At 53.0% G+C, this 24,129-nt stretch overlaps 9 protein-coding genes across 9 annotated transcripts; 5 read left to right on the forward strand and 4 right to left on the reverse strand.

Moving 5' to 3' along the window:
• Nucleotides 1-51: 51 nt before the first annotated feature.
• On the reverse strand, nucleotides 52-1,869 carry CCOS01_01291 (methyltransferase; the record flags this gene model as incomplete). Its single annotated transcript, XM_060449487.1, has 3 exons — nucleotides 52-532; nucleotides 583-787; nucleotides 876-1,869. 3 exons carry the CDS (start codon nucleotides 1,867-1,869, stop codon nucleotides 52-54), a joined length of 1,680 nt encoding a protein of 559 aa, XP_060320925.1.
• Nucleotides 1,870-3,186: 1,317 nt separating this feature from the next.
• CCOS01_01292 (uncharacterized protein) lies at nucleotides 3,187-5,246 on the forward strand (the record flags this gene model as incomplete). Its single annotated transcript, XM_060449488.1, has 3 exons — nucleotides 3,187-4,530; nucleotides 4,765-5,135; nucleotides 5,174-5,246. 3 exons carry the CDS (start codon nucleotides 3,187-3,189, stop codon nucleotides 5,244-5,246), a joined length of 1,788 nt encoding a protein of 595 aa, XP_060320926.1.
• A 1,033-nt stretch (nucleotides 5,247-6,279) lies between these two features.
• CCOS01_01293 (uncharacterized protein) lies at nucleotides 6,280-7,533 on the forward strand (the record flags this gene model as incomplete). The annotated part of the gene is made up of 2 exons (XM_060449489.1): nucleotides 6,280-7,408; nucleotides 7,466-7,533. The coding sequence occupies 2 exons, from the start codon at nucleotides 6,280-6,282 to the stop codon at nucleotides 7,531-7,533; spliced, it is 1,197 nt and encodes a 398-aa protein (XP_060320927.1).
• Nucleotides 7,534-7,994: 461 nt separating this feature from the next.
• On the forward strand, nucleotides 7,995-8,765 carry CCOS01_01294 (NUDIX domain-containing protein; the record flags this gene model as incomplete). Its single annotated transcript, XM_060449490.1, has 1 exon — nucleotides 7,995-8,765. The coding sequence occupies one exon, from the start codon at nucleotides 7,995-7,997 to the stop codon at nucleotides 8,763-8,765; it is 771 nt and encodes a 256-aa protein (XP_060320928.1).
• A 188-nt stretch (nucleotides 8,766-8,953) lies between these two features.
• CCOS01_01295 (uncharacterized protein) lies at nucleotides 8,954-12,218 on the reverse strand (the record flags this gene model as incomplete). The annotated part of the gene is made up of 2 exons (XM_060449491.1): nucleotides 8,954-11,809; nucleotides 11,871-12,218. The coding sequence occupies 2 exons, from the start codon at nucleotides 12,216-12,218 to the stop codon at nucleotides 8,954-8,956; spliced, it is 3,204 nt and encodes a 1,067-aa protein (XP_060320929.1).
• Nucleotides 12,219-13,606: 1,388 nt separating this feature from the next.
• CCOS01_01296 (uncharacterized protein) lies at nucleotides 13,607-14,317 on the reverse strand (the record flags this gene model as incomplete). Its single annotated transcript, XM_060449492.1, has 1 exon — nucleotides 13,607-14,317. One exon carries the CDS (start codon nucleotides 14,315-14,317, stop codon nucleotides 13,607-13,609), a length of 711 nt encoding a protein of 236 aa, XP_060320930.1.
• Nucleotides 14,318-14,490: 173 nt separating this feature from the next.
• Nucleotides 14,491-18,804, forward strand: CCOS01_01297 (uncharacterized protein; the record flags this gene model as incomplete). Its single annotated transcript, XM_060449493.1, has 4 exons — nucleotides 14,491-14,529; nucleotides 16,612-17,009; nucleotides 17,559-17,995; nucleotides 18,290-18,804. 4 exons carry the CDS (start codon nucleotides 14,491-14,493, stop codon nucleotides 18,802-18,804), a joined length of 1,389 nt encoding a protein of 462 aa, XP_060320931.1.
• A 1,117-nt stretch (nucleotides 18,805-19,921) lies between these two features.
• Nucleotides 19,922-20,670, forward strand: CCOS01_01298 (uncharacterized protein; the record flags this gene model as incomplete). Its single annotated transcript, XM_060449494.1, has 2 exons — nucleotides 19,922-20,318; nucleotides 20,378-20,670. The coding sequence occupies 2 exons, from the start codon at nucleotides 19,922-19,924 to the stop codon at nucleotides 20,668-20,670; spliced, it is 690 nt and encodes a 229-aa protein (XP_060320932.1).
• An 825-nt stretch (nucleotides 20,671-21,495) lies between these two features.
• Nucleotides 21,496-22,512, reverse strand: CCOS01_01299 (AFUA_2G17970 family ergot alkaloid biosynthesis protein; the record flags this gene model as incomplete). The annotated part of the gene is made up of 3 exons (XM_060449495.1): nucleotides 21,496-21,753; nucleotides 21,810-22,006; nucleotides 22,068-22,512. 3 exons carry the CDS (start codon nucleotides 22,510-22,512, stop codon nucleotides 21,496-21,498), a joined length of 900 nt encoding a protein of 299 aa, XP_060320933.1.
• Between the last annotated feature and the right edge of the window lie 1,617 nt (nucleotides 22,513-24,129).

Below are 24,129 nucleotides of genomic sequence, written 5' to 3' on the forward strand. Positions count from 1 at the left end.
CGAAGCAAAACCCGCCTTAGGACTAATACCTAGGAGCTCTTCCTCAGTGCACTACGAATACCTAGGGAAATCCCCATACGCCGGCTTTTGCGCATACATGATCCGCAATGGCATGTACATCAACGCCGCATTATCGTGATACGCTCGCCGCACGCTGACGAGGAACATTTCAATCTGCTCTGGTGTCCATAGCAACCCTCTGGTCAGTGGGCCGAGGGCAATCGCCTGCAGTCCGTCGAGAAGAATCGTCCTCCAGTACATGCCTACTGTCTTGAGCACCCTGTTTCGCGGCCACGTACCAAGCGGTACGTGGAAAATCTTCTCCGTCACGTTGACGAACCCGGCCTCGCGCATCATATTAGGCAGCCGGTCACCTGCGGCAGCATTAAAGTCGATGCCGAGGCTCGTGAGTCCCTGGGTTACGAAACTCCAATACTGAGCCACCGGGTGTGAGGGCGGCATGGCGTTGTATGCCGATGACGGGAAGTGATGGATCTCTTGCAATTCGATCCAGCCGCCGGGTTTCAGGTGCCTATTAACGTATTAGGCCTGCCATTGACAAGTCGTAGACATGAGACTTACTCGTATGCCCTATGGAACAGGTTTCTCCAGTTCTTGATGGCCATAACCGTGTGTCGAGAATGGATATAATCGAAATGATTCCTTGGATACAACCACGAACTTTCCACATCGTCGACCTCAAATTTGACATTTGGCGGTACCCAGTCCGGTTGAATGGGGCTGAGATCGACTCCCAGCACTGTTGCACTCTCAAACTGGTCGCCCACTACATCGTCGTTAGCATCACGAACTCTTCACCAACTCTGCCAAAAAAAGAAAAAAAAAAAAAAAAAAAAAAGAGTCTCTCAACTTACTCTCAATAGCCCATGCGCCTGTCCCCGTCCCGATGTCCAGAATTTGCTGCGGCCACTCGCCAATGGGTGCAAAGTGCAGCTTCTGATTGCACAGGAGCTTCACCATGGCATGCTTCATGTCTTCACGCTCCTGCTCCACCTCGTCGTTGGGAAAGTTGTACAGTCCTTCTCGGAAGCGGTGATAGCGTCGCCCATTCTCGTACATATAATCTCGAACTGATGACGTGACGGACGTACTGGCATTTGTCGCACTGTCGCTTCCGTATCCGCCATCCGACTCTGTGCCGTCGAAAATCGAGGCCATGTCGTCACTGTCTGCCACGATGGAGCTTTCGGCTTGCGTTGCAGCTTCCGACGATTCTGTGACCTCTTGCTCGGCCGACAGATCTGGGAAAATCGGGACGCCATTGGGATGCGTCAAAGGCGACCGCAGCGCAGGAAATACATCGCGAGGCAGGTGTTGGTTCGCCTCATATGCGTTGCGGTTGGCAGATACCACATCGGGTGCTGCTTGAGTCCTTCCCACGGGTTCGCTAGTGTCTGTCTTGGCCGCCGCGGGGTCATCGGATAGCCGATCGAGCCTGGGCGGCTTCTCCTTCTTAGCTGGCGCCGATGCTGTCGCGTCCGTCATTGAGTCGATCACTCGTTGCTGGTTTGAATGCGCAATGGCGGGTTCTGTTGTGTTTTCTGCAAGTTGAGAAGAGAGCCCGAGGTTTCGCTCCTCGTGTTGCGGGAGCACGAGTTGACCGTCGGGCGCCACATATTGCTTTTTTGAGGTCCATGCCTGACCAGGGATGCCATCATCCTCTCGCGTCGCAAAAGCGGCTGGCAGCTCGTGTCTGCTCGCAGAAAGTGTCTCAGATCCGATGCCCATAGAGATATGAGCCTTGTGTTCTTTGTCTCGGAGCTCTTCTAGAGACGGTGTTCTAGCGGTTCCACCAGATGCCAACAGCGTCTCGCTTGTCTGCTCATCTGCTGTCGAAAGCCCCGTCATTGCGGTCATTGGACGATGTGCGCAGTAAGGAACGGCCACCGCCTTGCGCTTCGATGCTTCAGTCTCGGTCAGTTCCGATCAGAGCTTGCTCTGATGTTGTCAGACTCTTTTGTTGTCGCCTCTGTGCCACTCGAGCATCAAGAAGTTGACGAGTATTCTGGGAGATGGCCCGATCTTTAAAAGCGCAGATTCAGCCTGAACTTGTATCATGCGACGAATAAGGAGGCAACTTGCAGCTACAGTTGTACGAGGCACTGGTCATTCACCATCAGCCAACGCTCGGCCGTGGCGCACAAACAGGAGCTTGGCGAAACTCCAAAGTACAGCACGTTGGAGCTTTATTTGAGGGCATGACGGAGGGAATGACAGCTCAGGCCACCCATGCGTCAATTACTTGACTTCGCCAATACATGCAAGTTGGGTGGACAGGTCTGAATGTGATCCGTCATGGGCCCGTTGGTCTGGCCTGCTCTTTGTGGCTTGCCCTCAATATCGTTTTCAAACCAGGCCTTTTCCCTTCTTCTTTCCTTTCCCCCACAGTGGGTACGGAAAGGCTCGACCCCTCGCCAAGACGGCAGGCAATCTATGGCCTTCCCTGGAGCTGCAACTTGACAGTACAGATAGATCGTTCAGCTCCAATTACCTGGTCGGTGCGAAATCTCTGCGCCGCAACAACTAACAATGTGACAAGGTTGCCTGTCCCGCCCGCGGCCCATCCCAGATCGAACACGCTGCTGCAGGGGCCTAGACTGGCTCTCGAGCCGCCGTCCTGGTTGACTTGCGGACGGACTTGACGGAGGATGGGCGGGGTGGGGAAGGTTGCATCGATGCAGGTTTGCGAAGCGACAATGGCCATTCTTCTCTAGTCCCTCGATTCGTTGGTTGGATCTTGAGCAACCAAGTTCTCGCTCGCATTTGGATCTGCATCCTTTCCTTCGAGGCTTCAGCTATGCCCATCGACCTCTTGTCCAAAGATGGGCCGTCGGACAGCTGATGGTTGCCTCCATTGTCTTCGGATGAACACCGTTCGCGCATCAATTGACGCAAGACGAATCCCGTCCTTCGAAATCATGATCAAAACATTCCTTTCCACGAATCACCATTTCGACACGATGGGACGGACCACTCAAAGCTCTCAGGGGCTAGGTCAGGCTTCGCGTGAAGTCATCTGCGACATGATTGGTGCTTGGCCAAGGCAGCAATCCAACAGCCTCACTGTTGGTCGTCGTTTCGAGCTCAGTTCCAGGTTTCAATTGTTCGCCATCAACCCACCGCTATCACCAAATTCACCAAATTCGAATGTTTCCAGTGGCAGCAATGTCGGAAAGCGCCATCTCCGTCTTACGGAGTGAAAACAACCTCTGCTTAGCCTGTGCGTCCATCGACTTTGATGCCTTCATTCATCATGCCAAAAATGTGGTGGGCAAATCGTCACACGACATCGACAAGCGCTATCTCGGACTAGGTTCTCCAGACTCCCCATTTGCGCTGCTGATATGTGATGACAACGGCGCGGTCGAGATGGTAGGCATTGAAGTCGATCACGTCGAGAGAACCTCTGCTTGTCCCTGTTACGATGTTTTCAAGGATCGTCAAGTTATAGGTTGCCACACTTACCTTGTGTATTACTTGCACTCTTCGCGAAAACAGTATGATCTACGAATGAAGGACAAGAAAGTTACACGTCCACAGCTCAAAGTGTGTCAATTGTTTGATTTCAACCGTACGTGGAGGCCGAGTGACGAACCAACGGCGAGAACCATCAGAACCTCCCGCTCGGATCGCACTTTCAAGTTGGTCCAACCTGGCCAGCCCGATCCCAAACTGTCAGCAGACTTGTTATCCATCAAGTCTGCCTTGGCGCGCGAGGCTCGCCGGCATCATCTCAAATCAGAGGGAGGTCAGAATTGGGAAGCATTGTTTCGACGGGGACTACCTGGGTGGAGTGTCATAGACTGCTTCACGGACGAAATTGTCAACCTCGAGGATTGCGTTGCGTCGGCGGGGTCTTTCGATGCAGTCGAGTACGCTACCCTGAGTTATGTCTGGGGGTCCGCACAGAGCGATTGTCCAAGGCTTGGTCGTAAACTGCCCGCATCCGTGCCTCGAGTCATCGAAGATGCAAAGACTGTAACGGCTTCGCTAGGATTCCGGTATCTTTGGGTCGATCGCTATTGTATCCCTCAACATTGTGCAAAAGAAGCCCACGACCAGATCTGCAACATGAACCTCATCTATGCCCGGTCCTGCATCACCATCGTTGCTGCAGCAGGCCAATGTCCGGACTACGGTCTTCCTGGGGTTGGGAAGACACTGCGAAAAGTACTTGACACTTTCCAAATCGGATCTCATACCATCAGACGAATGCCCACCGATGCAAAATGGGTTGAGCAGCAGATCCAGCACTCCAAGTGGAATACGAGAGCTTGGACTTGTCAGGAGGCAGCTTTATCAACGAGGCGACTGTACTTCACCGACCACTTTGCCCTTTTGGAGAATGGAAAGAAGGGAGAAAGCTACATCGAAGGCTTGCCGAATCAACTTTGCCCAAAGAACGGGACCGCATGGGATGGTATGAATACGTTAGGTTCTATTCCCCACGCGGGAAGCTATGCAACCCGGGAGCTTTCTTTCGAGGCAGACGTCTTTCGCGCATTTCAGGGATGTCAGTCTCATTACAACCATGTCCACATGGGGACATCTGTCTTGTTTTGTGGAGTAAGGATAGGAAATGATTGCGAATTTTCGTCGGCTTTGATTTGGGAAATGCCAGCATCTTCGTCTCGGCCGCAAAGACGCGCTGGGGGGCAGAGTTGGACGTGGCTGGGATGGCATGTCTCACGGGACTCCGAGTTATCGCTAAGTCCCCCATGGGCTCCATGCTACGAATTGCATGGGAGCCAGTATGCGAGTTTTGTGCCTACTGTACAAGTTTCACTTCGGTATGCGGATGGGTTCACCTTCAAGTGGGCTTCCATGACGAAGGAGCGGATCTACAAGTTGATGGACGACCGAGATGAGGGCACCATAAAGTTCATCCTTGTGACGGGACTGACTTTCGGATTCAAAGCGTTGTGGTCCATGTCTAGTCGAGAGGAATATGTTGCCAGGGCTAGGTCATGGGCGAACACCAGCCCAGGCCTTAAGAGAGCCATCGTTCACTGGCCATGTTTGGATGACTTGGACGAAATTGCACGGGAATCCTACGGCATTTTGCAGGATGAATTGTTAGATGAGTCTCGAGCTCTCTGCCTTTGCATTAGTTCGTGCTTCAATGGGGTACACGGTCAACTCCATTGTCTGGGATTGGTGTCGTCCGATGGCGGGTCGACTTGGCAGAGATTGAACATGTTCACGATCAGTTTCGTAGGTTGTAGGACCCACGTATGTCCGGACGCTTTCGGGTGGGAACGGAGGGAGCTCAAGATACGCTGAGCCATGATGATCTGCTGCTTTTAAGCACCTGTGTAAACATGATAACGTTAATAAGTCAATGGCTCTATAGAATCATCGACGGCAGCCTGTTCTCTATCGGTCTCCGGTAGAGGTTATCCGGTAACATGAAGTTGGAGGGCTTGAGATTCTGGTGCACCTTTCTCTTATTCTCTCTGCTTGTCGTTGGATTTCCATTTCTTATCTTTGCGCGCGGTCACGATCCTAATTTCTAGATATTTCCTAACATAATATGTGAATCCATGGTACAAGAAATCGTGCAGGCACCTTGACCTTGGAGTTCTGTCGTTGGTGGCGCCCCAGGTTGCGCATGTGCCTTTATAGACGTCCTCCCTCGTCCCATCACGAAATTTTGGGACCAAGATCGTCCGTACGTGAGCTTGACGGCATGACGGTTATATCTCTCAGATATACTCATAATTTCTACAGTTCCGGAGAAGCATGGGAGCCAGTTAAGAAACACAATTCATTGCTTGGTTTGGATGATATTGCCTGAGAAGAACGCGGTTGCCGCTGTTCTTCCTCCTCCAGTGTACGGCAATGCTTATGATAGGCCATATTGCACGCGATCTCCGGGCGCAAGTGGAAAGTCCCTAGCAAGAATGGCCTTCGAACCGTAAAATGCTTGAGGTATCTCCGTTGACGTGTTGGTCATTCCGATGACTCTACTCCGACACCGTGCCTCGCGACTATCATCTTCGTTTCGGAGATGGAAAGTGCCAACGCCATAAGTCAAATCAGGTTTCCCGTAGGTCTTTTTCCCAGCTGTGACTTATGAACCATCGAATACACTAGAGCTAACGACAAAAACTCAGCGGCAGTGTCATCTAATTGTACTTCACCATCAGTCTGCAACAGTATACTAGAAACAGCATCATCTAACCGTAAGTCAACCTCAACCCCCTTACAAATATCAATCAGAAGTTAACCAGAAATCAACTAAAAAGACCATCGACAATGGACGAATCCAAAAACGAGACCGGCAAACTGGGAGGTGTATACACCTACTTCCAATCCCTCCCCAATCTCATCCCCCGACGCGCGAAAAACTTCATCTGCGGCTGCTTAGACGACATCGTTCTCCACAGCATCACCTCCATCTTCATCAAACCCTTTATAAGCTACGTCTTTTTCACCACGGTAGTCTTGGTCTTGATTGCGGAGATCGCGCCCCATCCATTGATCTTTGCCTTCTTTTCAATCTCCGCATACGCGAAGCAACATATCGTGGATATGGTGATCACCGGGTTGGTAAAGTCGGTGACTGCGATTTGGGTTGATGCCGTGGTGCTGTGGTTTATCGTGTCGGTACACTTCTTTCGCGAGAGGAGACGACGGATTCCGAGGAGGGAGTGGATTGCTGCGTGGGAGGTCATCTCTTTGGGGATTAATGCGGTCGTATACCTTGCCCCGTGGGCGCCTAAACAGGACTTCTCTGCCGCGTATGACTCGGCCTCGGCAACTCCTTCCAACGAGGATGGGGAGTTTCGGATGACGTGGGGACACTACGCTTCCCTACTGCTCGTTCTCCGCGAAGTAAACGGCGCGTTTGTGGAGCACATTTGGCAAACGAAGCTCGATGCCCAGACGGCACCCAAGGACGGGAAGTACGAGTGCCTCAGGAGACTGTGGTATGGTTTCCGCTTCTGGGGTTGGAGTGTGTTGAGTCGGGCCATGATGTATCTGTGTGTTATGGCTGCTTGGGATGCGGTGGTGGAGTTGGTGGTTTGGGAGTATGTACCTGTGGCGTACGGAGGGTTGGCGTTCTTTGGGATGATCGTTGGGATGTTGACGATTGCTGTGCTGTGGGTTTTGGAGCGGTGGAAGGCGATGCGGGGGGTTAGGGTGGATTTGGAGGGGTATGGAAGCGATGAGAGCGATCATGAAGAGGGCGATGAGGATGAGGAAGAATATTATGAGAGCGACGATGACGAGAGCGACGATGACGATGACGACAGCGACGAGGACGATAGCGATGGGGACGATAGCGATGGGGACGATAGCGATGGGGACGAGCGCGAAGGGGACGTTGACGACGAGGATCATGAGGCGTATAAGGACAGCCGGGAAAATCATTCCCTAGGCTGTAAACATTCTCTAAGGATTTTAAGATGTTGAGGAATCAAAAAGTTGACACCACGAGGTCAAATATACGCCGAGAATGAGCCAAGGAAATGGCTCAAGATCATACTCCAAGTACCTCACAACTAGAGACATCATTAGCTAGCAAATGTTCATCAGTCACGTCGGTAGTCCCACAGGAAGTCCACTCGTCTCATCGCCGCGTGGAGCATCACAAGAAACCCAAGGAGTGTGATTCAAACACACAGTGTCTTGTAAGAACTACTTGCCAAATCCGGCTAGTCACCCGACACCCGGCCGCCGGCGCCGAGCCCGTGCCCCACATCGGCAAAGTGACTCGATCCCCCGCGCCACCGCCTCCGTCCTCGGAACGGGTCCCAACATCAGTGCACCTGCACCTCGCCTTCCGTCTGACATTCCAACCACCAGGCACCCGCACCACCACAACCAGGCACCTAAACTTAACGACGCCATCCAGGCACCCACGTTCTACAAAGTCGCCATCATCGAAGCGTCAATCCCATTTCCCATCTTCTTGCTCCCTCAAATCAACCAAACTCCAAAAGCCGCAACAGAACTCATCCACCAAAATGCCTCCCGCAGCGCCAACACCTCCTCTAAACTACACAACATCCCCCTCCCTCCTCCCCTACACCCTTCGCTTCCACCCCTACAACAAACCACCGCCTACCTCCCCATCATCGTCAACGTACCCCCAAGAGGTCTTTCACACCCACCGCCTCTGCGTAGGCGCCGCAGTCCTCTCCCCCTCCTCCCAAACCACCCCCAAAATCCTCCTCCTCCAACGCTCCGCAAGAGAATCCGCCCTCCCCCACAAATGGGAACTCCCCGGCGGGGCAGCGGAATCCCTCGACTCCAACTCCCTCGCCTCCGCCGCCCGCGAACTCTGGGAAGAAACTGCCCTCCGCGCCGTGAAATTCGCGGCGCTGGTGGGATGTTATCAATGGGAGGGTGCCGGGGCCGGTGAAGAAGCGCAGGCCGTGGCTGGGGACCAGGCGTGGGGGTTATCGAGGGGTGGGGTCGGGATTATCGAGGTTGGACGACGGTCTGATGATGCTGGGATTTCGGAGGGTGTGGGAGATGGGGTGATGAAGGATTCGCACAAGTTCTTCAAGGGACGAGATGCGTGGAGAAAGTATACTTACCTCGTGGAAGTTGAGGCCACTGGGACAGGGGAGGTGAAGGTTGAGATCGATCCCGAGGAGCACGACGATTTCGTCTGGGCCACGGAGGAGGAGGTGCGTGCTGATCGGTGTGGGGAGAGGGTTTTTGAGTGGACTTCGGAGCATCAGAAGCTGGACATCTTAAGGGCTTTTGAGATTGCGAGGGGAAAGAAATAGGTTCATAACATGGGGGGTGGTGGATGGGCGAGGTTCATCGACAGACGGACATGACTAGAAGAAGCGCGTGGATGGATGCCATTGGTGTTCTCAAATTCTCCCTAGAGACCTGAGGACCCCTCTATAGATATAATTAATGAATACCTAGATCTACATCTTCGCAGCCGAACCTCGGAACTCATCAGTCTCTACTTCTTCTTCGATCCCCTCCCGCCTCGTCCCCCCTTGCCCTGCTGGCCCTTGGCCCCCGAACCACCACTCCCACCAGACATCATAACCCGTACCTTGCCAACCGGCACGACATTGATACTCTCCTCCGCCTTGAGCGCCTTCATAAGCTCTACCTCCCTAGGCCACATCTTCTCCTTATCCTGCGCCCGCTCGTCGAGCGCGCCCTTCTTGGACGAATCGCTCTTCCACCGCTCAAACACCTCCTTCACCGCCTTACCCTTCTTCACCGCCCCAGGCTGGAGCTTGGCTTTATACTTGAACTTGCCCATGGCGGTCCACGGCGCACAAACAGGTATCGCCTCGAGAATCTCGTCGCCGGGGAGAGGCCAACCCACCAGTGAATCGAGCAGCGTCATCTTGCTCAGCTCATCCGAGTCCAGGACCTCTACGCCCTCCTCGTTCATCAGCCTGCGGATCTCCTCGTGCTCGGCAGTCTCCTTTTGCTGCTTCTCATGCTGCGCGCGGCGACGTTCCTTTTGGTACGCCAGCTGGGCTTCGCGGTCGGCTTTACTCTGCGCCTCGGCTTCGGCTCGTTGCTTGCCGCGCGCGGAGCCGTAGAGGGCCTCGGCTGCTGCCCTGTCCTCTTCGTCTTGGTCCTTGTATTTGGCTGCAATCTTCTTGGCTTTATTACGTCGGCCTCGTTTGGCTGGTTGTTGCTTCTCGGTCGCGGCGGTGCTTGGTGCACCGGACGGCTCTGCCGGGGTTGATGTTTGTCCTGTAGCTGCCTTGTCGCTCTCTTCTTCGTCGTCATCCCCGTCTTCTTCCTCGTTGTCCTCATCTTCCTTCTCTGCCGGCTCGGCTTCATCCTCCGCAGACTGTTCCGCAGGCTTGTCCTCTTCAATCTTGAGGTTTGACAACTCCTCGGCAGGGGACTCTTCAGATGCAAGCTGCTCCTCTGAGTCATCCTGTCCACTCTGTCCAAGATTCTGCAGAGGGTTGTCGCGCGGCTTCTCGTCCTCCTGATCGTCCTCGGAGCCAATATCAGAAGCATCATCCGGGACGTCATCATCAGCTTGAGCGGCATCAGTCGCAGTCTCTGGTGCCGCGCTATCGGCCGCCGAAGCCGGAACATCAGCGGTCTCATACAGTCTGTGCTTCACATGCCTAGCCTTGCTCTCTTCGCTAATCTTGAACATGATGCCGAGACCGAGCAGAAGCTGTGCCGGAGGAAGGAAATTCTTCTGGCCCCGGACCATGAAGCTTCCCGTGGGGAGGTACTCTCCGGTAGGAGCAGACTTGGAAACCTGATCGGCGTTCACCCACCACGCGCCCATACCTGCCTTGGAGTCCCACGCACTCGAGCTGCACACGGCCATTGTGCCTGCCTGCGCCAGCGTTGAAGGAGGAATAGGCGCACCGGGATCGCTGGGGGTGTTCTTGATGATGACGGTCGCGGCGCCGTGCATGTCCGCGTGAACGTAGACGTCGCCCTTGCGGAGATAGCGCTTATACAGCATCTCGTTCTGCTGCGCATCCTTGCCTGCCAACACCAGGTATCCGTCAGACGAGACAAACCAGGTGAACTTTTCGAACCATATCTGCTTCCGGATTGGCGCAAGAACAGCCTTCTCCGTCTTGAGGCCCTTCTTCAGCTCAGCCTGGATCTTCTGCTCGGCGTTCTTCAACGCAATCTGAGACTGCAAAACCGTCTTCTCCTCCTTTTTGGCGGCACTTCTCTTCTGCTCGTGGTATCCTCTGGAGTTTGCCCATGGCGTAAGGGTGATATCAACATCAATCTCCAGATGCTTTGCGGTCTTTTGCTTGTTGCTGGTCTCCTCCTCGTCGCTATCGGATGCATCAGAGTCGGTCTCGTAGTTGGACTCGTCGTCTTCAATTTCTTCCTCCTCTCCCAGCAGCAAGGTAATCGTGTTATCCGCAAGTTTCAGCGGCAGCTTAATGATCTCAGCCACTGGGTTGCGGCGCTTCTGTTCGCGCTCAATGAGCTTGCTGATGTCGACCCAATCCATGCCTTGCTGTAGAAGCCCATTGACCGCGTCCATCGCCTCCTGCACACGCTCGACGTTGGCCTCTATCGCGGTAGCCTTCTGGACGTTTAGTGACTTCGCCTCCCGGAGACCCTCGATTCGCTTCTCCTGGTCGTTTCGCGCTGCATCAAGCTTCCTCCTTGCCGCGGCCTCTCGTTCAGTCAGTCTTGACTCCAGCTTCTGGCCCTCCAAAGACGAAAAGAACTCGTCGACAGTCTTGTTGTAGCCATCAAACTCGATGACCTTGACAGTGGGGTCGTTTGCAAACTTGTTAGGCAAGAAGGGGTGGAAGTCGTCGTAGAGAAGATCCGATCTTTTCGCCTCCTCTCCCTCTGCTGCTGGCGCGCCGTCCGGCTTCGATCGGTACTTTGCAAAAATGTAGCCCTTGGCCGTGGCAGAGCTAGTGGCAACTTCCACAATACTGCGGGCTTCGGTCAACGCCTTCAGAAGCGCATCCAGAAGCGATTCATCCTCGAGAATCTCGGCGGGTTTCTTGGTGCCGTCAAACTTGGTAATCTGGAATGCGTGGTCGACGAGAATAGGCGGTAATTCGGTGATCGTCGTCGCCAAACTCCTCCTCAACTCGTCACCAGGCTTCGTCTTGATCTTCTTCCCCGCAGAGACAGCTGTCGCGCTCTTCTTGACTGACGACTCCAGTGCCGCTCGTACTCTCTCCTTTGTGAGATCGGGAACGCCGTTGAAGTTCTGCCGGTTGTCTAACGAGTAGTTCAACCCGATTCGTTGAGGTTCCTGGCCCTCTCCTTCGGGGACGTTGCGCAGGAGAGTGAGGATCTTGAGGTCGGCATCGGTCAGGATGACGTTTCCGCTCTGCGTAAAGACAAAGTCAGTGGTTGATTCTTGTCGCAGGTAGATAAATCAAGCCACTTACAGCAAAGAACTCGAGGAAAAGACGGTACTGGCCATCGCTAAACTGAAACTCCAAGATTCTGTCCGTTCCAACCTGCTTAACAGACGTCAACCGCCTCGTCTTCAGAAACTTGCGCAACCGCGCCACAAAAGCCGAGGGCGCCGCAGCGGTCGTGCGCGTAAAGTCTGTAAGATGGCATCGGAAACCAGAGTCTATAATAAGCTGCTTCTTATTATCGGGCTTGGCGAACTTGAGGAGTAGAATCTTGGAGGAGAGGTCGTAGACGTTGGCGAGTCGCAGGGTCGTCAGGCTCTCTTGGAGCTCGTGGGCGATGACTTTGACGTCGATGGACGAGAAACGCTGCTTCATGTCTGCGGCAGGCGAGTCGTAGAGGTTTGGTATAGGGCCGGTTTAACAAAGTGAGCGCGCCAGTCTCTTTGTGGCGGCTTTGGTGTTGCAAAGAAATGAATACGTTGCCAGTGAGGGGCAGGAATATGTGATGCAAATGAATAATCGCGGGGCATTCGTGGCTGAAGAGCTTTGAAAATATGGAATGCGCCACGATGACGTCACGTGCTTGGTTTGTCACCGGGGACTTCACTCCACGTTCGTCGGGCCTTTCTGCCAATTGTTAGGAAATCCAAATAGTTTTTCAGTCTTATGCGACTGTTCCTAAATGATAAGAGACTCAGGTGCTTTCAATTAGGATTATAGGCTTCATTGATGGGAATTGGCCTCACTATGATTTCTCATCTCTCGTCCCGAGCTGGCCGTGATGACGCACACCGAGCTTCTAGCGCCACATTTCGAGCTTCAAGCAAAGACGAAGAGCTGTCATACTAAAATAGAGCTCCGTGCCACCGGTTCGTGGTGACATATGCCAACTCAAATAAGATGCAACAAGGTCTTTGTCTCTGAAGTTTCACTCGAAACGTTGTAAGTGAATTAATCATACAGCCAGTCCAAGGCTTGCCAATCTTCGATGGATTCCTCAGAACCACATGGGTCCTTATGCTTGGACCAACAAAGCCTTGAATCATGGAATAGGCTATACGCCTTCCATCAAAGGACGGCTATCATTCAAGACAATACACTTGATGATGGTTTTGGCAGCATGCCACTATGACATGCCACTCTATAGGTGGTGCGGCTCAGCAGCTTAAAAGGACTGCAAAGTAGTATCAAGAACTTGATAGATATAATGCCCATGCCTAACCGGTCAAGCGCGTACTTGATAATGGCAGTTTCCAGTGCGGTCTTCAAATCTATAGGTCGACGATCACTTTCTAAAGCAACTCGAAATCACAATTGAACACAGGCAGTGCATGGACTCTACTAGATGCGTCAACCCGCGCAGCGAAGCCATTGTTCACCAGTCTTGGCCTTCAACGAGGAAGAATGTTTGCCATGGACATTCAGCCGGCATAGACTATATCAGCTATGCCTTTCGCAGAGACGTGGCTGATATCGCCATTCACTTTGAGGTTTCGGCCTCAAATTCGTTGACCAACTGCCATTTCTGACCTCTTCCAGCGACGATCTCCTGCATCCTCCCTACAGCGGCCCCATGACTCTGTTGTTTAACCGCCAATAGCAAGAAATATTCCCAAGCTCTTTTGACTTTCATGTGATCCATCCACATAATCACATCTGTTATCCTCTGTTCGATCCCGTCGGCGGCGGAGAGCGATGGTCGTCCAGTGCCGAAGAAAGGGTACTCAATTACAGTTAGCGCGGGAGCCGGGGCCAGTCAGTCGTCACGGCAACCAGGTGCTTTGCAGGGGAGCTCCCGCCCGTGTGCCCCGACCGGTTCGTCTGGTTTGATGGCTTTGGTTTGAAACCATTGACAATATGATGCCAATTGGGATGATCCAAGGACGGGGAGGCTGGTGATTATGAATAGCTCCAACCTCTCCCATTGAAGAGTGCCAGAGTCTCATGGGAGAGCAAAACTGGGACGGAGCAGCGTCTCCATGACTCTCTGATGGATCCAGGGGAAATGGGGAATCTGACTGCTGAGATCCATCAATGGTTTGAAGCCCCACTCGGGCGCTGCGGGCGGGATCCGTGAGGTAGGCAGGACCGCAGGTAGGGTACTTTGCCTTGGCCACGTCGTAGGCCTCCCTGGAAAAAGCAAAGCCGCCAGCCAGCCTCGTTTTGCATGTGCGACCGTCGACTTGCATGAGTTGTGCGGCGGTTGCAGACAGACAGTCCAATGGAGGTGTTCCACGATGTGTGAGACCCAGTATTGGATCCCCCGTATTGGTGTGAGAACTTGAGAAGTGGTCGATTGCTGATTTTCGCAGGGCCTCAGCAGCAGCCGCCGGCCTGAGAACCCTGGAAACAAGTGGCCGGGAAGGGCGATTGCAGCTGAAAAGTGGTTGGGGAAGCTCCACGACTGGCCAATTGAGTTTCCGGGCTGCCGCGGTCAGGCTATGCGGACCATGCAGACGGTCGATAGCGGGCATTTGGGCCGTGGGCGAAACGACGATCTTCGTACCCAGCCCCAAGTCGGTGTTTTGTTTGTTGTATCCGTAACTTGACGAGCGTGTCAACAAGCTGCCAGATGTGACAGGCGACATACACAGAGCGTAGTTCGTAAGGTCGGGAGCATCAGCGCAATTCGCGACAGCCGTCAGCAATGCAGCTGGACGCATGGAGGCATTCGACACGGCCCATCGTTAGTGTTTGTTCGTCGCCTCATGCTCAAGAACACAGCCAATGAGTCCATAGACTGGCGCCTCTCGAACTTGTGGCGCCCATCACGGCGCCTGAGTGGGAATGTCTGTGGGCCATGGGATACCATAATAATTTGCAGATTCTGGCCGATTGTGAGAATCCGGGGTTCCCTCTTCCCGGCACCACAAGGTCCCAGTTTCTTCCTCTTCTCTGGTCCAGCCTCGGGTGTTTTATCAGGGCCAGCTCAGCCAGCAAAGTTGGGGTTATTTTGTTGCTGATCGACCACGGCGCCTGTAATCTTGGTGTGAAGGGAAGGACCCAGAAACGAGCAGCCGAGGAGGAAGCTGGTCGGCGGCGGTCGGGCCAGCAGCTCTAGCTTGTCCAGGACGGTTGTCAATAATCAATGCTGGCAGGTCCACTGCTGGAGCTTGCGCAAGCGGGCGTCTTGGAGGTGCGATTACTGCCGACATTGCCTGGCACACTTTGCAGCGCTAGGGAAAGATGTGTGGGTGCGCATGTGTACCTAGTGCGTGGTTTGGGAGAGCCGAGCTCTGCTCTGTGGAAGCTTTGATGCTGTGGTGGTCCATCGAGTCGGCAGCATCTTGCATGCAGTAGGATGACATTCCATCGCATGTGAATGACTCGAATAGTTATTACTTGCATGAAGATGGGCCATTGAATCAATTGACCCCATATCGAAGTTGTCGGGCTGACAATTGAGGTGATTAGGCGTAGTGATTGAATGGTGAGACTCGGAAGAGAGAGCTTTTCGAGGTGAGGTGTGCGACATGTGCGGGCACGGGCAGTCAGAATCAGATGGGAAAGGAAGGACGGGAGGAACGAGACAGCGGGTACGGAGTACGTATCCGAGGTTCCTTCCATTAGCTCAGGAACGTAGCGTTGTACTGGTCGGTAAAGTACGTTTCCACCTCACCTCAAACAGTCGGGCAGGTCGCCATCGAAATGGAGAATGGGAAAGTGTGCAGTGGTGCCCGGTACCTGCTGCGCCGGAGCAAAACTGGTGCCTGACTTGGGTACCGTTGGCCTGGACACCTCAGAAGCAAGGCGTTCAAGGCAACTTGTACCGATGTACACATTTCCAGGGCGTCAAAGCTTCGAGCTGCAGCTCCGAGCTTCTCCTTCCCAAGTTCGCCCCATGTCAAGTCTCCACTTCCCATCCCCCAGACTAGTCCTCTTCGGGGCGGAATAAACAAACGGAATATCCACTGCTGGTTTGATGCAGGAGACGGGAGCCAATGTCAACATTCCCTCACAACACACGGCGCACTTTGACCACCTCTCTTGCTGGGAATTACTCGTCTTTCTCACTATTATCCGTACCTTGCCATTTCTGCCATTCTGCAGGCATCTTCCTCATCTCTCACCCTCGCACACCATCCATCACAACTTGAACCCACATCAGACAGAACACAGACTCTCGGTTGGTCTCTCCTCTCCTCTCACATCTTTTGATATCTTTCTCTCAGAAAACGAGACACACTCGATCTAATCCTGTCCAATCCAGATCATCCAACCCGCCTCCTCCGCATCCACTCCCAGCCGTCCATCCACCCACAAAGACACTGATCCCAGTCTCCAGTCCCACTTGGATCCAAGATACCAGTCCAGAGTCTCAAGAGGACACACTCGCACACTCTCACACACAACAGACAGTCAGACACACAACAGACACACTCACAACATTTCACCCCTTGCCCCGGCAACCCTTCGCAACCCTCGTTTTCTGCAGGACTGCATTCGCTCGCCGCTTGCTCTGCTGCTCGGTCCAACCATCACCCCCCAAACCCCCCGTCTTCAAAACCCAATCCGCATCGCACATCTCCAACGACCCTCTTCTCCCTCCTTCTTCTCTCCTCTCCATCCATCTTCAAAGCTTCAATCGCCCTTTTTGCCCAACTTCACCCTTCTGTCGGCACACCCCCTTTCCTCCAAATCCAAAAGAGAAGAGAAAAGCAGAAGCGCGTGTCACTCGAACGACCGGCTTCTTCCACCTTTTTCTTCCCCTTTGTTTTTCTAGGAAAACGAAGCAAGAGGATACTCTTCTTTGCCTTCCTCACTTCAGGAACGCTTAGAAGATTCTCCTCTCTGCGCCCCCAGAGCCGCCAATCTGGATTTTGAAGCTCGTGTCCCCGTCCCCTTTAGCGTCTTTCCCTCCACCTACAAGGAGAGTGAGACACAAACCCAGACCCAAACAGTCACTCAGACACATCAAGAGCTTGAGATCAAACTTCCCGAGAAGAAGCCCAACAAGCCCGGACGGGAGGAAAGTCAATACTCTTCCTTCACCACCATCGCCGAGTCGAAGCCGCAGCCGCCGCAGCAGCAAAAGCCGCAGCAGCAGCAGCAGCCTCTTCCCCCTCGGAAAGAGCAGCACCGCTACGAAGAAGAGGTCCGCATCGAAGAACACTACCACCGTCCCGGTGTCCACTACGAGTCCCACAACTATCGTGAGGAGTACCGGTATGTTTTGGTCTTTCTCTATCCGTTCTCTGTCTATCTGTCCATCACTCTCTCTTCCTCTCTCTGCCCAACCCTCTCTCTCTACCTGCGGCCGGATGTGCCCATCACAGCTTATGTATGGCATGGCATCGATCGATTCATCCAGCCTCCCCCCCTCACTCCCGCTTCCCTCTTCCCATGCAACCTCAAAACAACACATACCCACTCGCGTCACTCCGGTCACCGCCCCTTCTCCTCCCCTTGGCAACCGTCTCTCACCTACCTACCCATCCTCCTCCTTCTTCCACACACCCCTACCTCTCCTCCCACTGGGCACCCCGGCTCGGGACCGCTTCAGCTCGGGCCCCGGTATTTCGCCAAATTTCCCTCCTTGCCCATTACGAGCCACCAGTCATGGACCCTGGACGCCTCCTCCCGGCCCCCCTAGTCCCATGTTGGCCAAGTAACCACTTGTCACGTCAAATATGTCAACCAGAGCGAAAAAGCTTCCCCATCAAGCTCCCCCATCAAAACATCAACTGACTTCTCTCTTCTTTTCCTTCTATCCAGCCCTGCCCCTCCCGCTCCTGCTCCTGCTCCCTCTCAATACACCACTCAGCAAGAGTTCCACGACACTCGCATCCACCACCACGACACTCGCGTTGAGATCGACACCCGTCACCACGAGCACCTGGTAAACCCGATTGATAAAATCGAACGCCAGTACCGTCAACGCTTCCAGCCTACCTACCACAAGGAGGAAGTCACCGTCGAGACCTACCCGGCTCCTCACCACCACCACCACCACCACTCTCACTCCGACCACCACTCGGATCACCACTCCCACCACCAGCACTCCCACGTCGACGAGTACACCGTCGAGTCTGAGCGCCCCCGTCCTCAGCAGTACAAGGAAACCATCACGGTTACCGAAGAGACCATCGAGCCTACTCACGTCTCCAAGCCCCAACACAAGTCTTCCAAGATGGGTTACTACGACGAGGATGGTAAGTCGAGAAATCCCCCTCCCCAGTGCTCTGCTTGACCCCCTTTTGTGCGTGCGTGCGTGTGCTTGCTGGCTTGTCTGTCCGTCCAATGCTTGTTGGGCTTTGTGTGTGTGCGCGTGCGTGTGTTTTGGTTGCGCCGTTCGTCCCCCCAATCTATGGACCGACACTGAAGGGTGCTCGCACCACCAGGCCACTACCATTCTTTCCGTCAAGGCCTTCACAAGCTGGCGGACAAGATTGCTCACCCCCATCATCACCACCATCATCATCATGGTCATGCTGACCGTTACGAAGTCTCCGAGGTTCGCGCCGCTTCCGCCCCCCGCCGCCAGTCTTCCGGCTCTGGCTCCGGTGCCCCTCGCATTCCCAACACCGTCACCATCCCCTGCCACCACATCCGCCTCGGCGACTTCTTGATGCTCCAGGGCCGTCCCTGCCAGGTCATCAAGATCTCCACCTCCGCCGCCACCGGCCAGTACCGCTACCTCGGTGTCGACCTCTTCACCAAGCAGCTCCACGAGGAGTCCTCCTTCATCGCCAACCCCGCCCCCAGCGTCGTTGTCCAGACCATGCTCGGCCCCGTCTTCAAGCAGTACCGCGTCCTCGACCTCTCCGATGGTCACGTCACTGCCATGACCGAGACCGGCGACGTCAAGCAGGGCCTGCCCGTCATTGACCAGTCCGACCTCTGGTCCCGCCTCAACAACGCCTTCGAGTCCGGCCGTGGCTCCGTCCGCGTCCTTGTCCTCAACGATGCTGGCCGTGAGCTCGCCGTCGACGTCAAGGTCATCCACGGCTCCCGTCTGTAAGCGTATCACGCTATGTCAATGGTTTATCTAGCAAACATGTCATGTACGAATTACAGATGATCAGATGTAATGGAAGAAATTGAAGTCGATTTTTGGATAAAAACAGAACGGATAAAGGATCCAGGAGTCTTTTACGTAGATATGTAGCTCTGTATATGATCTGTAATCCATATGTTGGGTACTACACTATACTGTCTTCAATATGCTCCCTGTGATCTTGGTCATGCTCTGTGCTCTTGTTTTCGTTTCTCAAGAAGTGCCTTACTAAGTCTTACATATACCTGGTATAACCCAAGCTCAGCATGGCAGCTCGTAGCAGTACGTCACACCTCTGTCATACTTCTGACCAAGCCTTTGGGACGAGGAGTTGTGGTTGGAAGTGCGTGCTTGTCGTACAGCAAGGCATCTTCAGAGACATGCGCGAGTTGCTGCTCTCCCTCCTTACTGTCTCCCATCCAGTCATCAAGAGTACATGGACCAATTGACTATGTTCATCCACTAAATCTCACACGCCTTCAGAGCGTTGTGTGATTCCTGTAGTGATGTTTACTCATGGGCAGCACATTACAGGCATCATTCGACCTCTCGATACACCACCTCATCATGAGAAGAACAGAAGTCATTGTGACCGTCATTCACCGTCAAAGTCGTGGCGTCGTCACCTGTCAATCATATCTTGGGAAATGCCTCAGTTGAACTTGCGAGTGTGGGAACTTTGCCTCTTTTTCAAGCCTATATCTATCCTGTGGCGGTAGGGGCTCGAGTTGTGGTGAATGGATGAATGTTTTCGTATTTATTGTCAGAAGGCGAGTGTCGAAAGACTGGTGAATTTATCGTGTGGTTGCACAGAGGTCTGGGAAACCGCCACATGTGGTCCCCCCACCCTTTTAAGCCAGGACGTGAACACTTTTTGGATTTCATCAATCGTTCCCTCCGAGTAGGGCGGTTTAAAAGATCGTTATATAGACAAAGAAGGAGAGGAATATGAATCGTGGCGTGTTCGGTGGTGATGCTATCAAGCTCAATGATCGTGAACTCATGATCAACAGAGTCATACCTACGGGGACACAACGAATGCTCAAAGAGTGGTAGAGTTTCCTGGATTATAAAAGATGCCATGTTTCTATCCAAAATAGCCTCGTTATTCTTCAAAAACATCTCTGTACCCGGCAACGAAACTACCGAATCCCAAACGATAGTCATGGCTCCTAGTGATTTCAACACCCAGGTCCTTGCCGACCAGCCCTCCAAAATGATACAGGAATGCGACGAAGTGTTCAAATCCATCGTGAGGTATTCTGGCGAGATCCCTTATCACCTAGCGGGGATCATAGTCGACCATCTGTGGGTTCATTTTAGGAACTGGCTCAATAGGCACCTTAAGACGAACTGTGATCGACCTGAGCCCTTGTCCGGGTCGAGAGCTATCGATGAGAGAATCTCAATGGGAGGCGAACGCGAGAAAACCAACTTCGTCCACGACCTGAAAGTTCTCTACCACTATCTCGAGAAAAGTACATCACCACACCAATCCTAATAGCAATGGTTTGGAGTACTGACCGACCGAATCAAGTGACATCAATACTCCTCCGCGGAGCTGAGAACCGGCTGAGGGGCGACGAAGCCACTCGAAAAGATCCCTTGCCGCTAGGCTCACCGATCGAGATAGACTACGACATAAGGCTGGGTCCACGATCTGACCTCGGCTGGTACATGTTCTTCGGTATTCCGATGCGCCTCTTGCTCCTCGAGTCCGCGTCTTTCGTGTTCTCCGAGAAGGATGATGAGGCAGCCGATGCTTACCTAGCGGAGACTGTGAGCAAAGGTGCCATAGAGGGTGGATTGATAAACCAGCATATTCACTGAACCAGTCCTGCGAAAAGTTCGGTTCCCGGAAGTCCATGCATCCATCTCCTTTTTCTCCTTTGGTTAGGCAGAGAGAAGTGGATGGAACGATAGTCGGGGCTTTCTAAAGGAGGAGACAGCGATACCGACGGGCTTTCTTGAATCAGCTGCCAGGAAACCATCGTCGGCCTTGGGAAAGTACGGTACTATCGCGACTTGGGAAACACAGTGGAACACTGGTAATTGCGAGGAATGCGACTATTGCTTTTGGCTGGTTTACCTAGACCAGGCAGCTCCGGAATAGAATTCTTCACTTATCTCAGAATCAATCGTGGTATATGAACGTGTATGATGCGGGCTTCCCGATTACCTGTCTTCTTACGTATTCAACATCAGAGTCGGTTTTCAATGCCTACGCGATGGCCTCGCGTTTTTACTTGACGGCCAGCGTAGTTTCCCTCAACGGACAGGGAGGAATCGTTGAATCCGGCTACGCATATGTCATCGACGGATGGGAGTGGATAGAGCGTGGCGGAAACACTACTATATTTGTCATGGAGAAAGAAGAGACTAAGGGAGTCGGCGCACATGAGCTTTAAAGAAGAGCAAGAGAGGCATCGAACAAGGGAAGATTTGCCTCACGTCTATTTGGCTTTAGGATATCCTCTAGTGCAATTAGGAGCACTTCGGTAGCGATGGCTCTGTGCGTGAGACACGACTCCGGTACACTGCCAGTATGTGAAATAGGGGGAAAATTCGCATCTCCCTTCAAGTACGGTTGGCGTACAATAATCATCCATCTCATGTTATTCATATTGGATGATCATGTTTAGATCAACAAATCCTTCAGGCTTGTGACGCCCAGGTCTTCTTATTCTTCTCCGCGAAGTCACAAAATCGTGATGGGCGTTTCCCTGTCAACTCGACAACAACGCTGTTCATCCGGTCCTCACTCCCGTTTTTAATAGCCAAGTCTGCGTTGCCTAGCATCTCCGCAATGTGCGTAGGTAGACCTTGTCGAACATAGTAATCCACAAGCTCGCCAACTGAGAGGTTCTTGTGCGTGATCTCGCGGCCGAGAGTTTTGGAAAGGACCTCGGCGATCTGTATAACATCGTTACTCCTCCTGCGAGAAGGTCTAGTTAGACAACTGCACTTACATCGCCGTAGCTGAGTAGCTCGGGCCCAAGAATCAGATACTCGTCGTTTGGAGCACTCTTCTGGGTAAGTAGCTGGAAAGCACACGCAGCAATATCCTCTGTCGCAACCCAGGGAATCCTTCCGTCCCCGGTGGCAGAGTAGATAACACCTTCTTTCACAATAGAGTCGCGGTAGTTTTCTAATTCCGCAAAGTTCTCTGTCCAGCGATCAGCAATAGCACTTCCCCAGATCCTACCTAGGAATAGGCGCGCACTTACGTTGGAACCATGTCGGTCTGATCGCTGCCCATTCCGCTTCGCCCTTCTCACCAAGTTGCTTCAGATAGGCATGAGGTCGACCCATCCCCTGACTATTGATATCCGGCTCGACTGGACTCCCGCTCAGCAGAACGAATCGCTTCACATGCCCCTTGAGTCGCGCCTGATCAATGAACAACTCCACCGGCGGCAAAGGACCCCCTGGTGGCGCCACCAGGAATACGCTCGTCGCGCCAACTTCCAGAACCGTGTTCCATGTCTTCTCATCGTCCCAGTCGAAGGCAATCGATTTGATGTTCTCGGCGCCCGCCTCTGTCGTCGTCGACCCTTTGCGGGAGGCTTGATAGACCTGAACTGGCGTCGCCGCAAAGAGCTTGGTGAGCTGGCGGCCAACTTTACCAGTTCCACCAATGATCAACACTGTGTTTGAATGATCTCCTTCCATTGCTGCGCTTGCCAGATTGCCGTTTGATATTACTTGAACTGATTCCAATCATTCAGTATAACGAAAGAAAGGGAAGGAAAACTACATCGCTGTAAGGTGGAATGCTTCGATTACCTTACGGAGCTAAGAGTTAAAAGCCGCTGCGGACTTAAGATCCGACTAGATGTTACGACCCGTACAAAGATGACAGTCAACCGACCCACTCGGACGCAAGTCGTTCGTATTGATTGATTGATTTTGTCTCATTTGGTTTTGGCCGCTTCATTCAACAGCTATACCCAGATAACAAGGTTTAGCTTGTGGGACACATCTGTGGGCAGCGCTTGTCAAGCGGCACCATAATTTCTCGCCACACTACACATCCCTCAGCAGGGCTTTGAGTGCCTGTCATCGTTATCACCGCCATCATACCCAGAATGAACTCAGTCATGGCCAGGAAAGGCCCGGGAGAAACCCCCAGCTGAGCTCTCCAGAGGGAACCTTTAAAGACTCGTGTTGGCCATCAAACCTCTACGCCAGAGCTCTCCGACGATGCCGTTATACTATGATTTTGAGATCCAGACCTTGGCACGTCTGTACTCATTAGACTTTCATCCCATGATCTCCATCGACATTGCTCCAGCAATTGTTCAAGAGCGCAGTTGCGCTTCGCTTTCTCTATGTGAGCCCTCGTCTGCTCCGCGTGATGGTGTTGTATGCCCACATCCGGATTAATTGTACTTTGGAGGTAGGTAACTATATGCTGCCGCAACGTCGTGAGTGCTTAACTATTGCAATCAGGTAGCGCCATGTACTCGACATGTATGAGCCACTGAGAACCCTACAATAATGGCTGTGGAAGAATCTTCTGGCGACATCGAATAGAAGAAAGTACCAAGCCTACGATTCGCCGCCTTCATAGCTGCCAGATTCATGTGCTCCTTAACGAAAGCCACTGAACAGGCGACCTTGTTCGCTTCCCGAACTCGCGGGAAGTGAATGGATCATGAGACTGGTGCCAAATTCATACATGCCCTCCTCATCAACAGCAACACCAGCCCCATGGGAGCTATGCCTCTGTGGCCTCTTTCAGCTACTGCAGGTGAGGCTTCAATCGTGGTTACCTCTCTCAATGGCAGTTTTACCGCCTCAGAAATTCCACGAGCTGTCCTTAGTGCCTCTATTCGAGCTCGTATTGAACACGTTCCACCTAACCAAAGACTGTCGAGGCTTGATTGCGTAACAAGTCCTCCTATCGCTGTCATTAGCGTTACTACACGGGATCGCAGTAAAGCAGTTGTTCTCTTACCGGTCATACGTGCCCGTACAGTACATGCCGCCAGTCTCTCAAAACTCGGTTGCGCTTTTTGTCCTCTCGCATGCTGGGGCCCGGTCCTTGGTTGTACCACAACGATGAAAGCACTGAGTAAACCGCCACACACGATCTCGTCGGATTCAACCTTTGGACGTAAATGTATCTGGAATCACATTTGAACTGCATCAATCCTCAGAAGTTCAAACTGATGACTAGCTAGACAAAGGTAGATAAAGAGTCTGAATCACCAACTGTTCAGTGGGTGCTGTCAGGCTCAGTTATCGCGGGCCCGTTATGGAATAAGCCGGTTGAGGGCATTTGCT

The sequence above is a fragment of the Colletotrichum costaricense genome (genome assembly GCF_030867565.1).
Source record: "Colletotrichum costaricense strain IMI 309622 chromosome Unknown Scaffold_1.1, whole genome shotgun sequence".
NCBI lineage: Eukaryota > Fungi > Ascomycota > Sordariomycetes > Glomerellales > Glomerellaceae > Colletotrichum > Colletotrichum costaricense.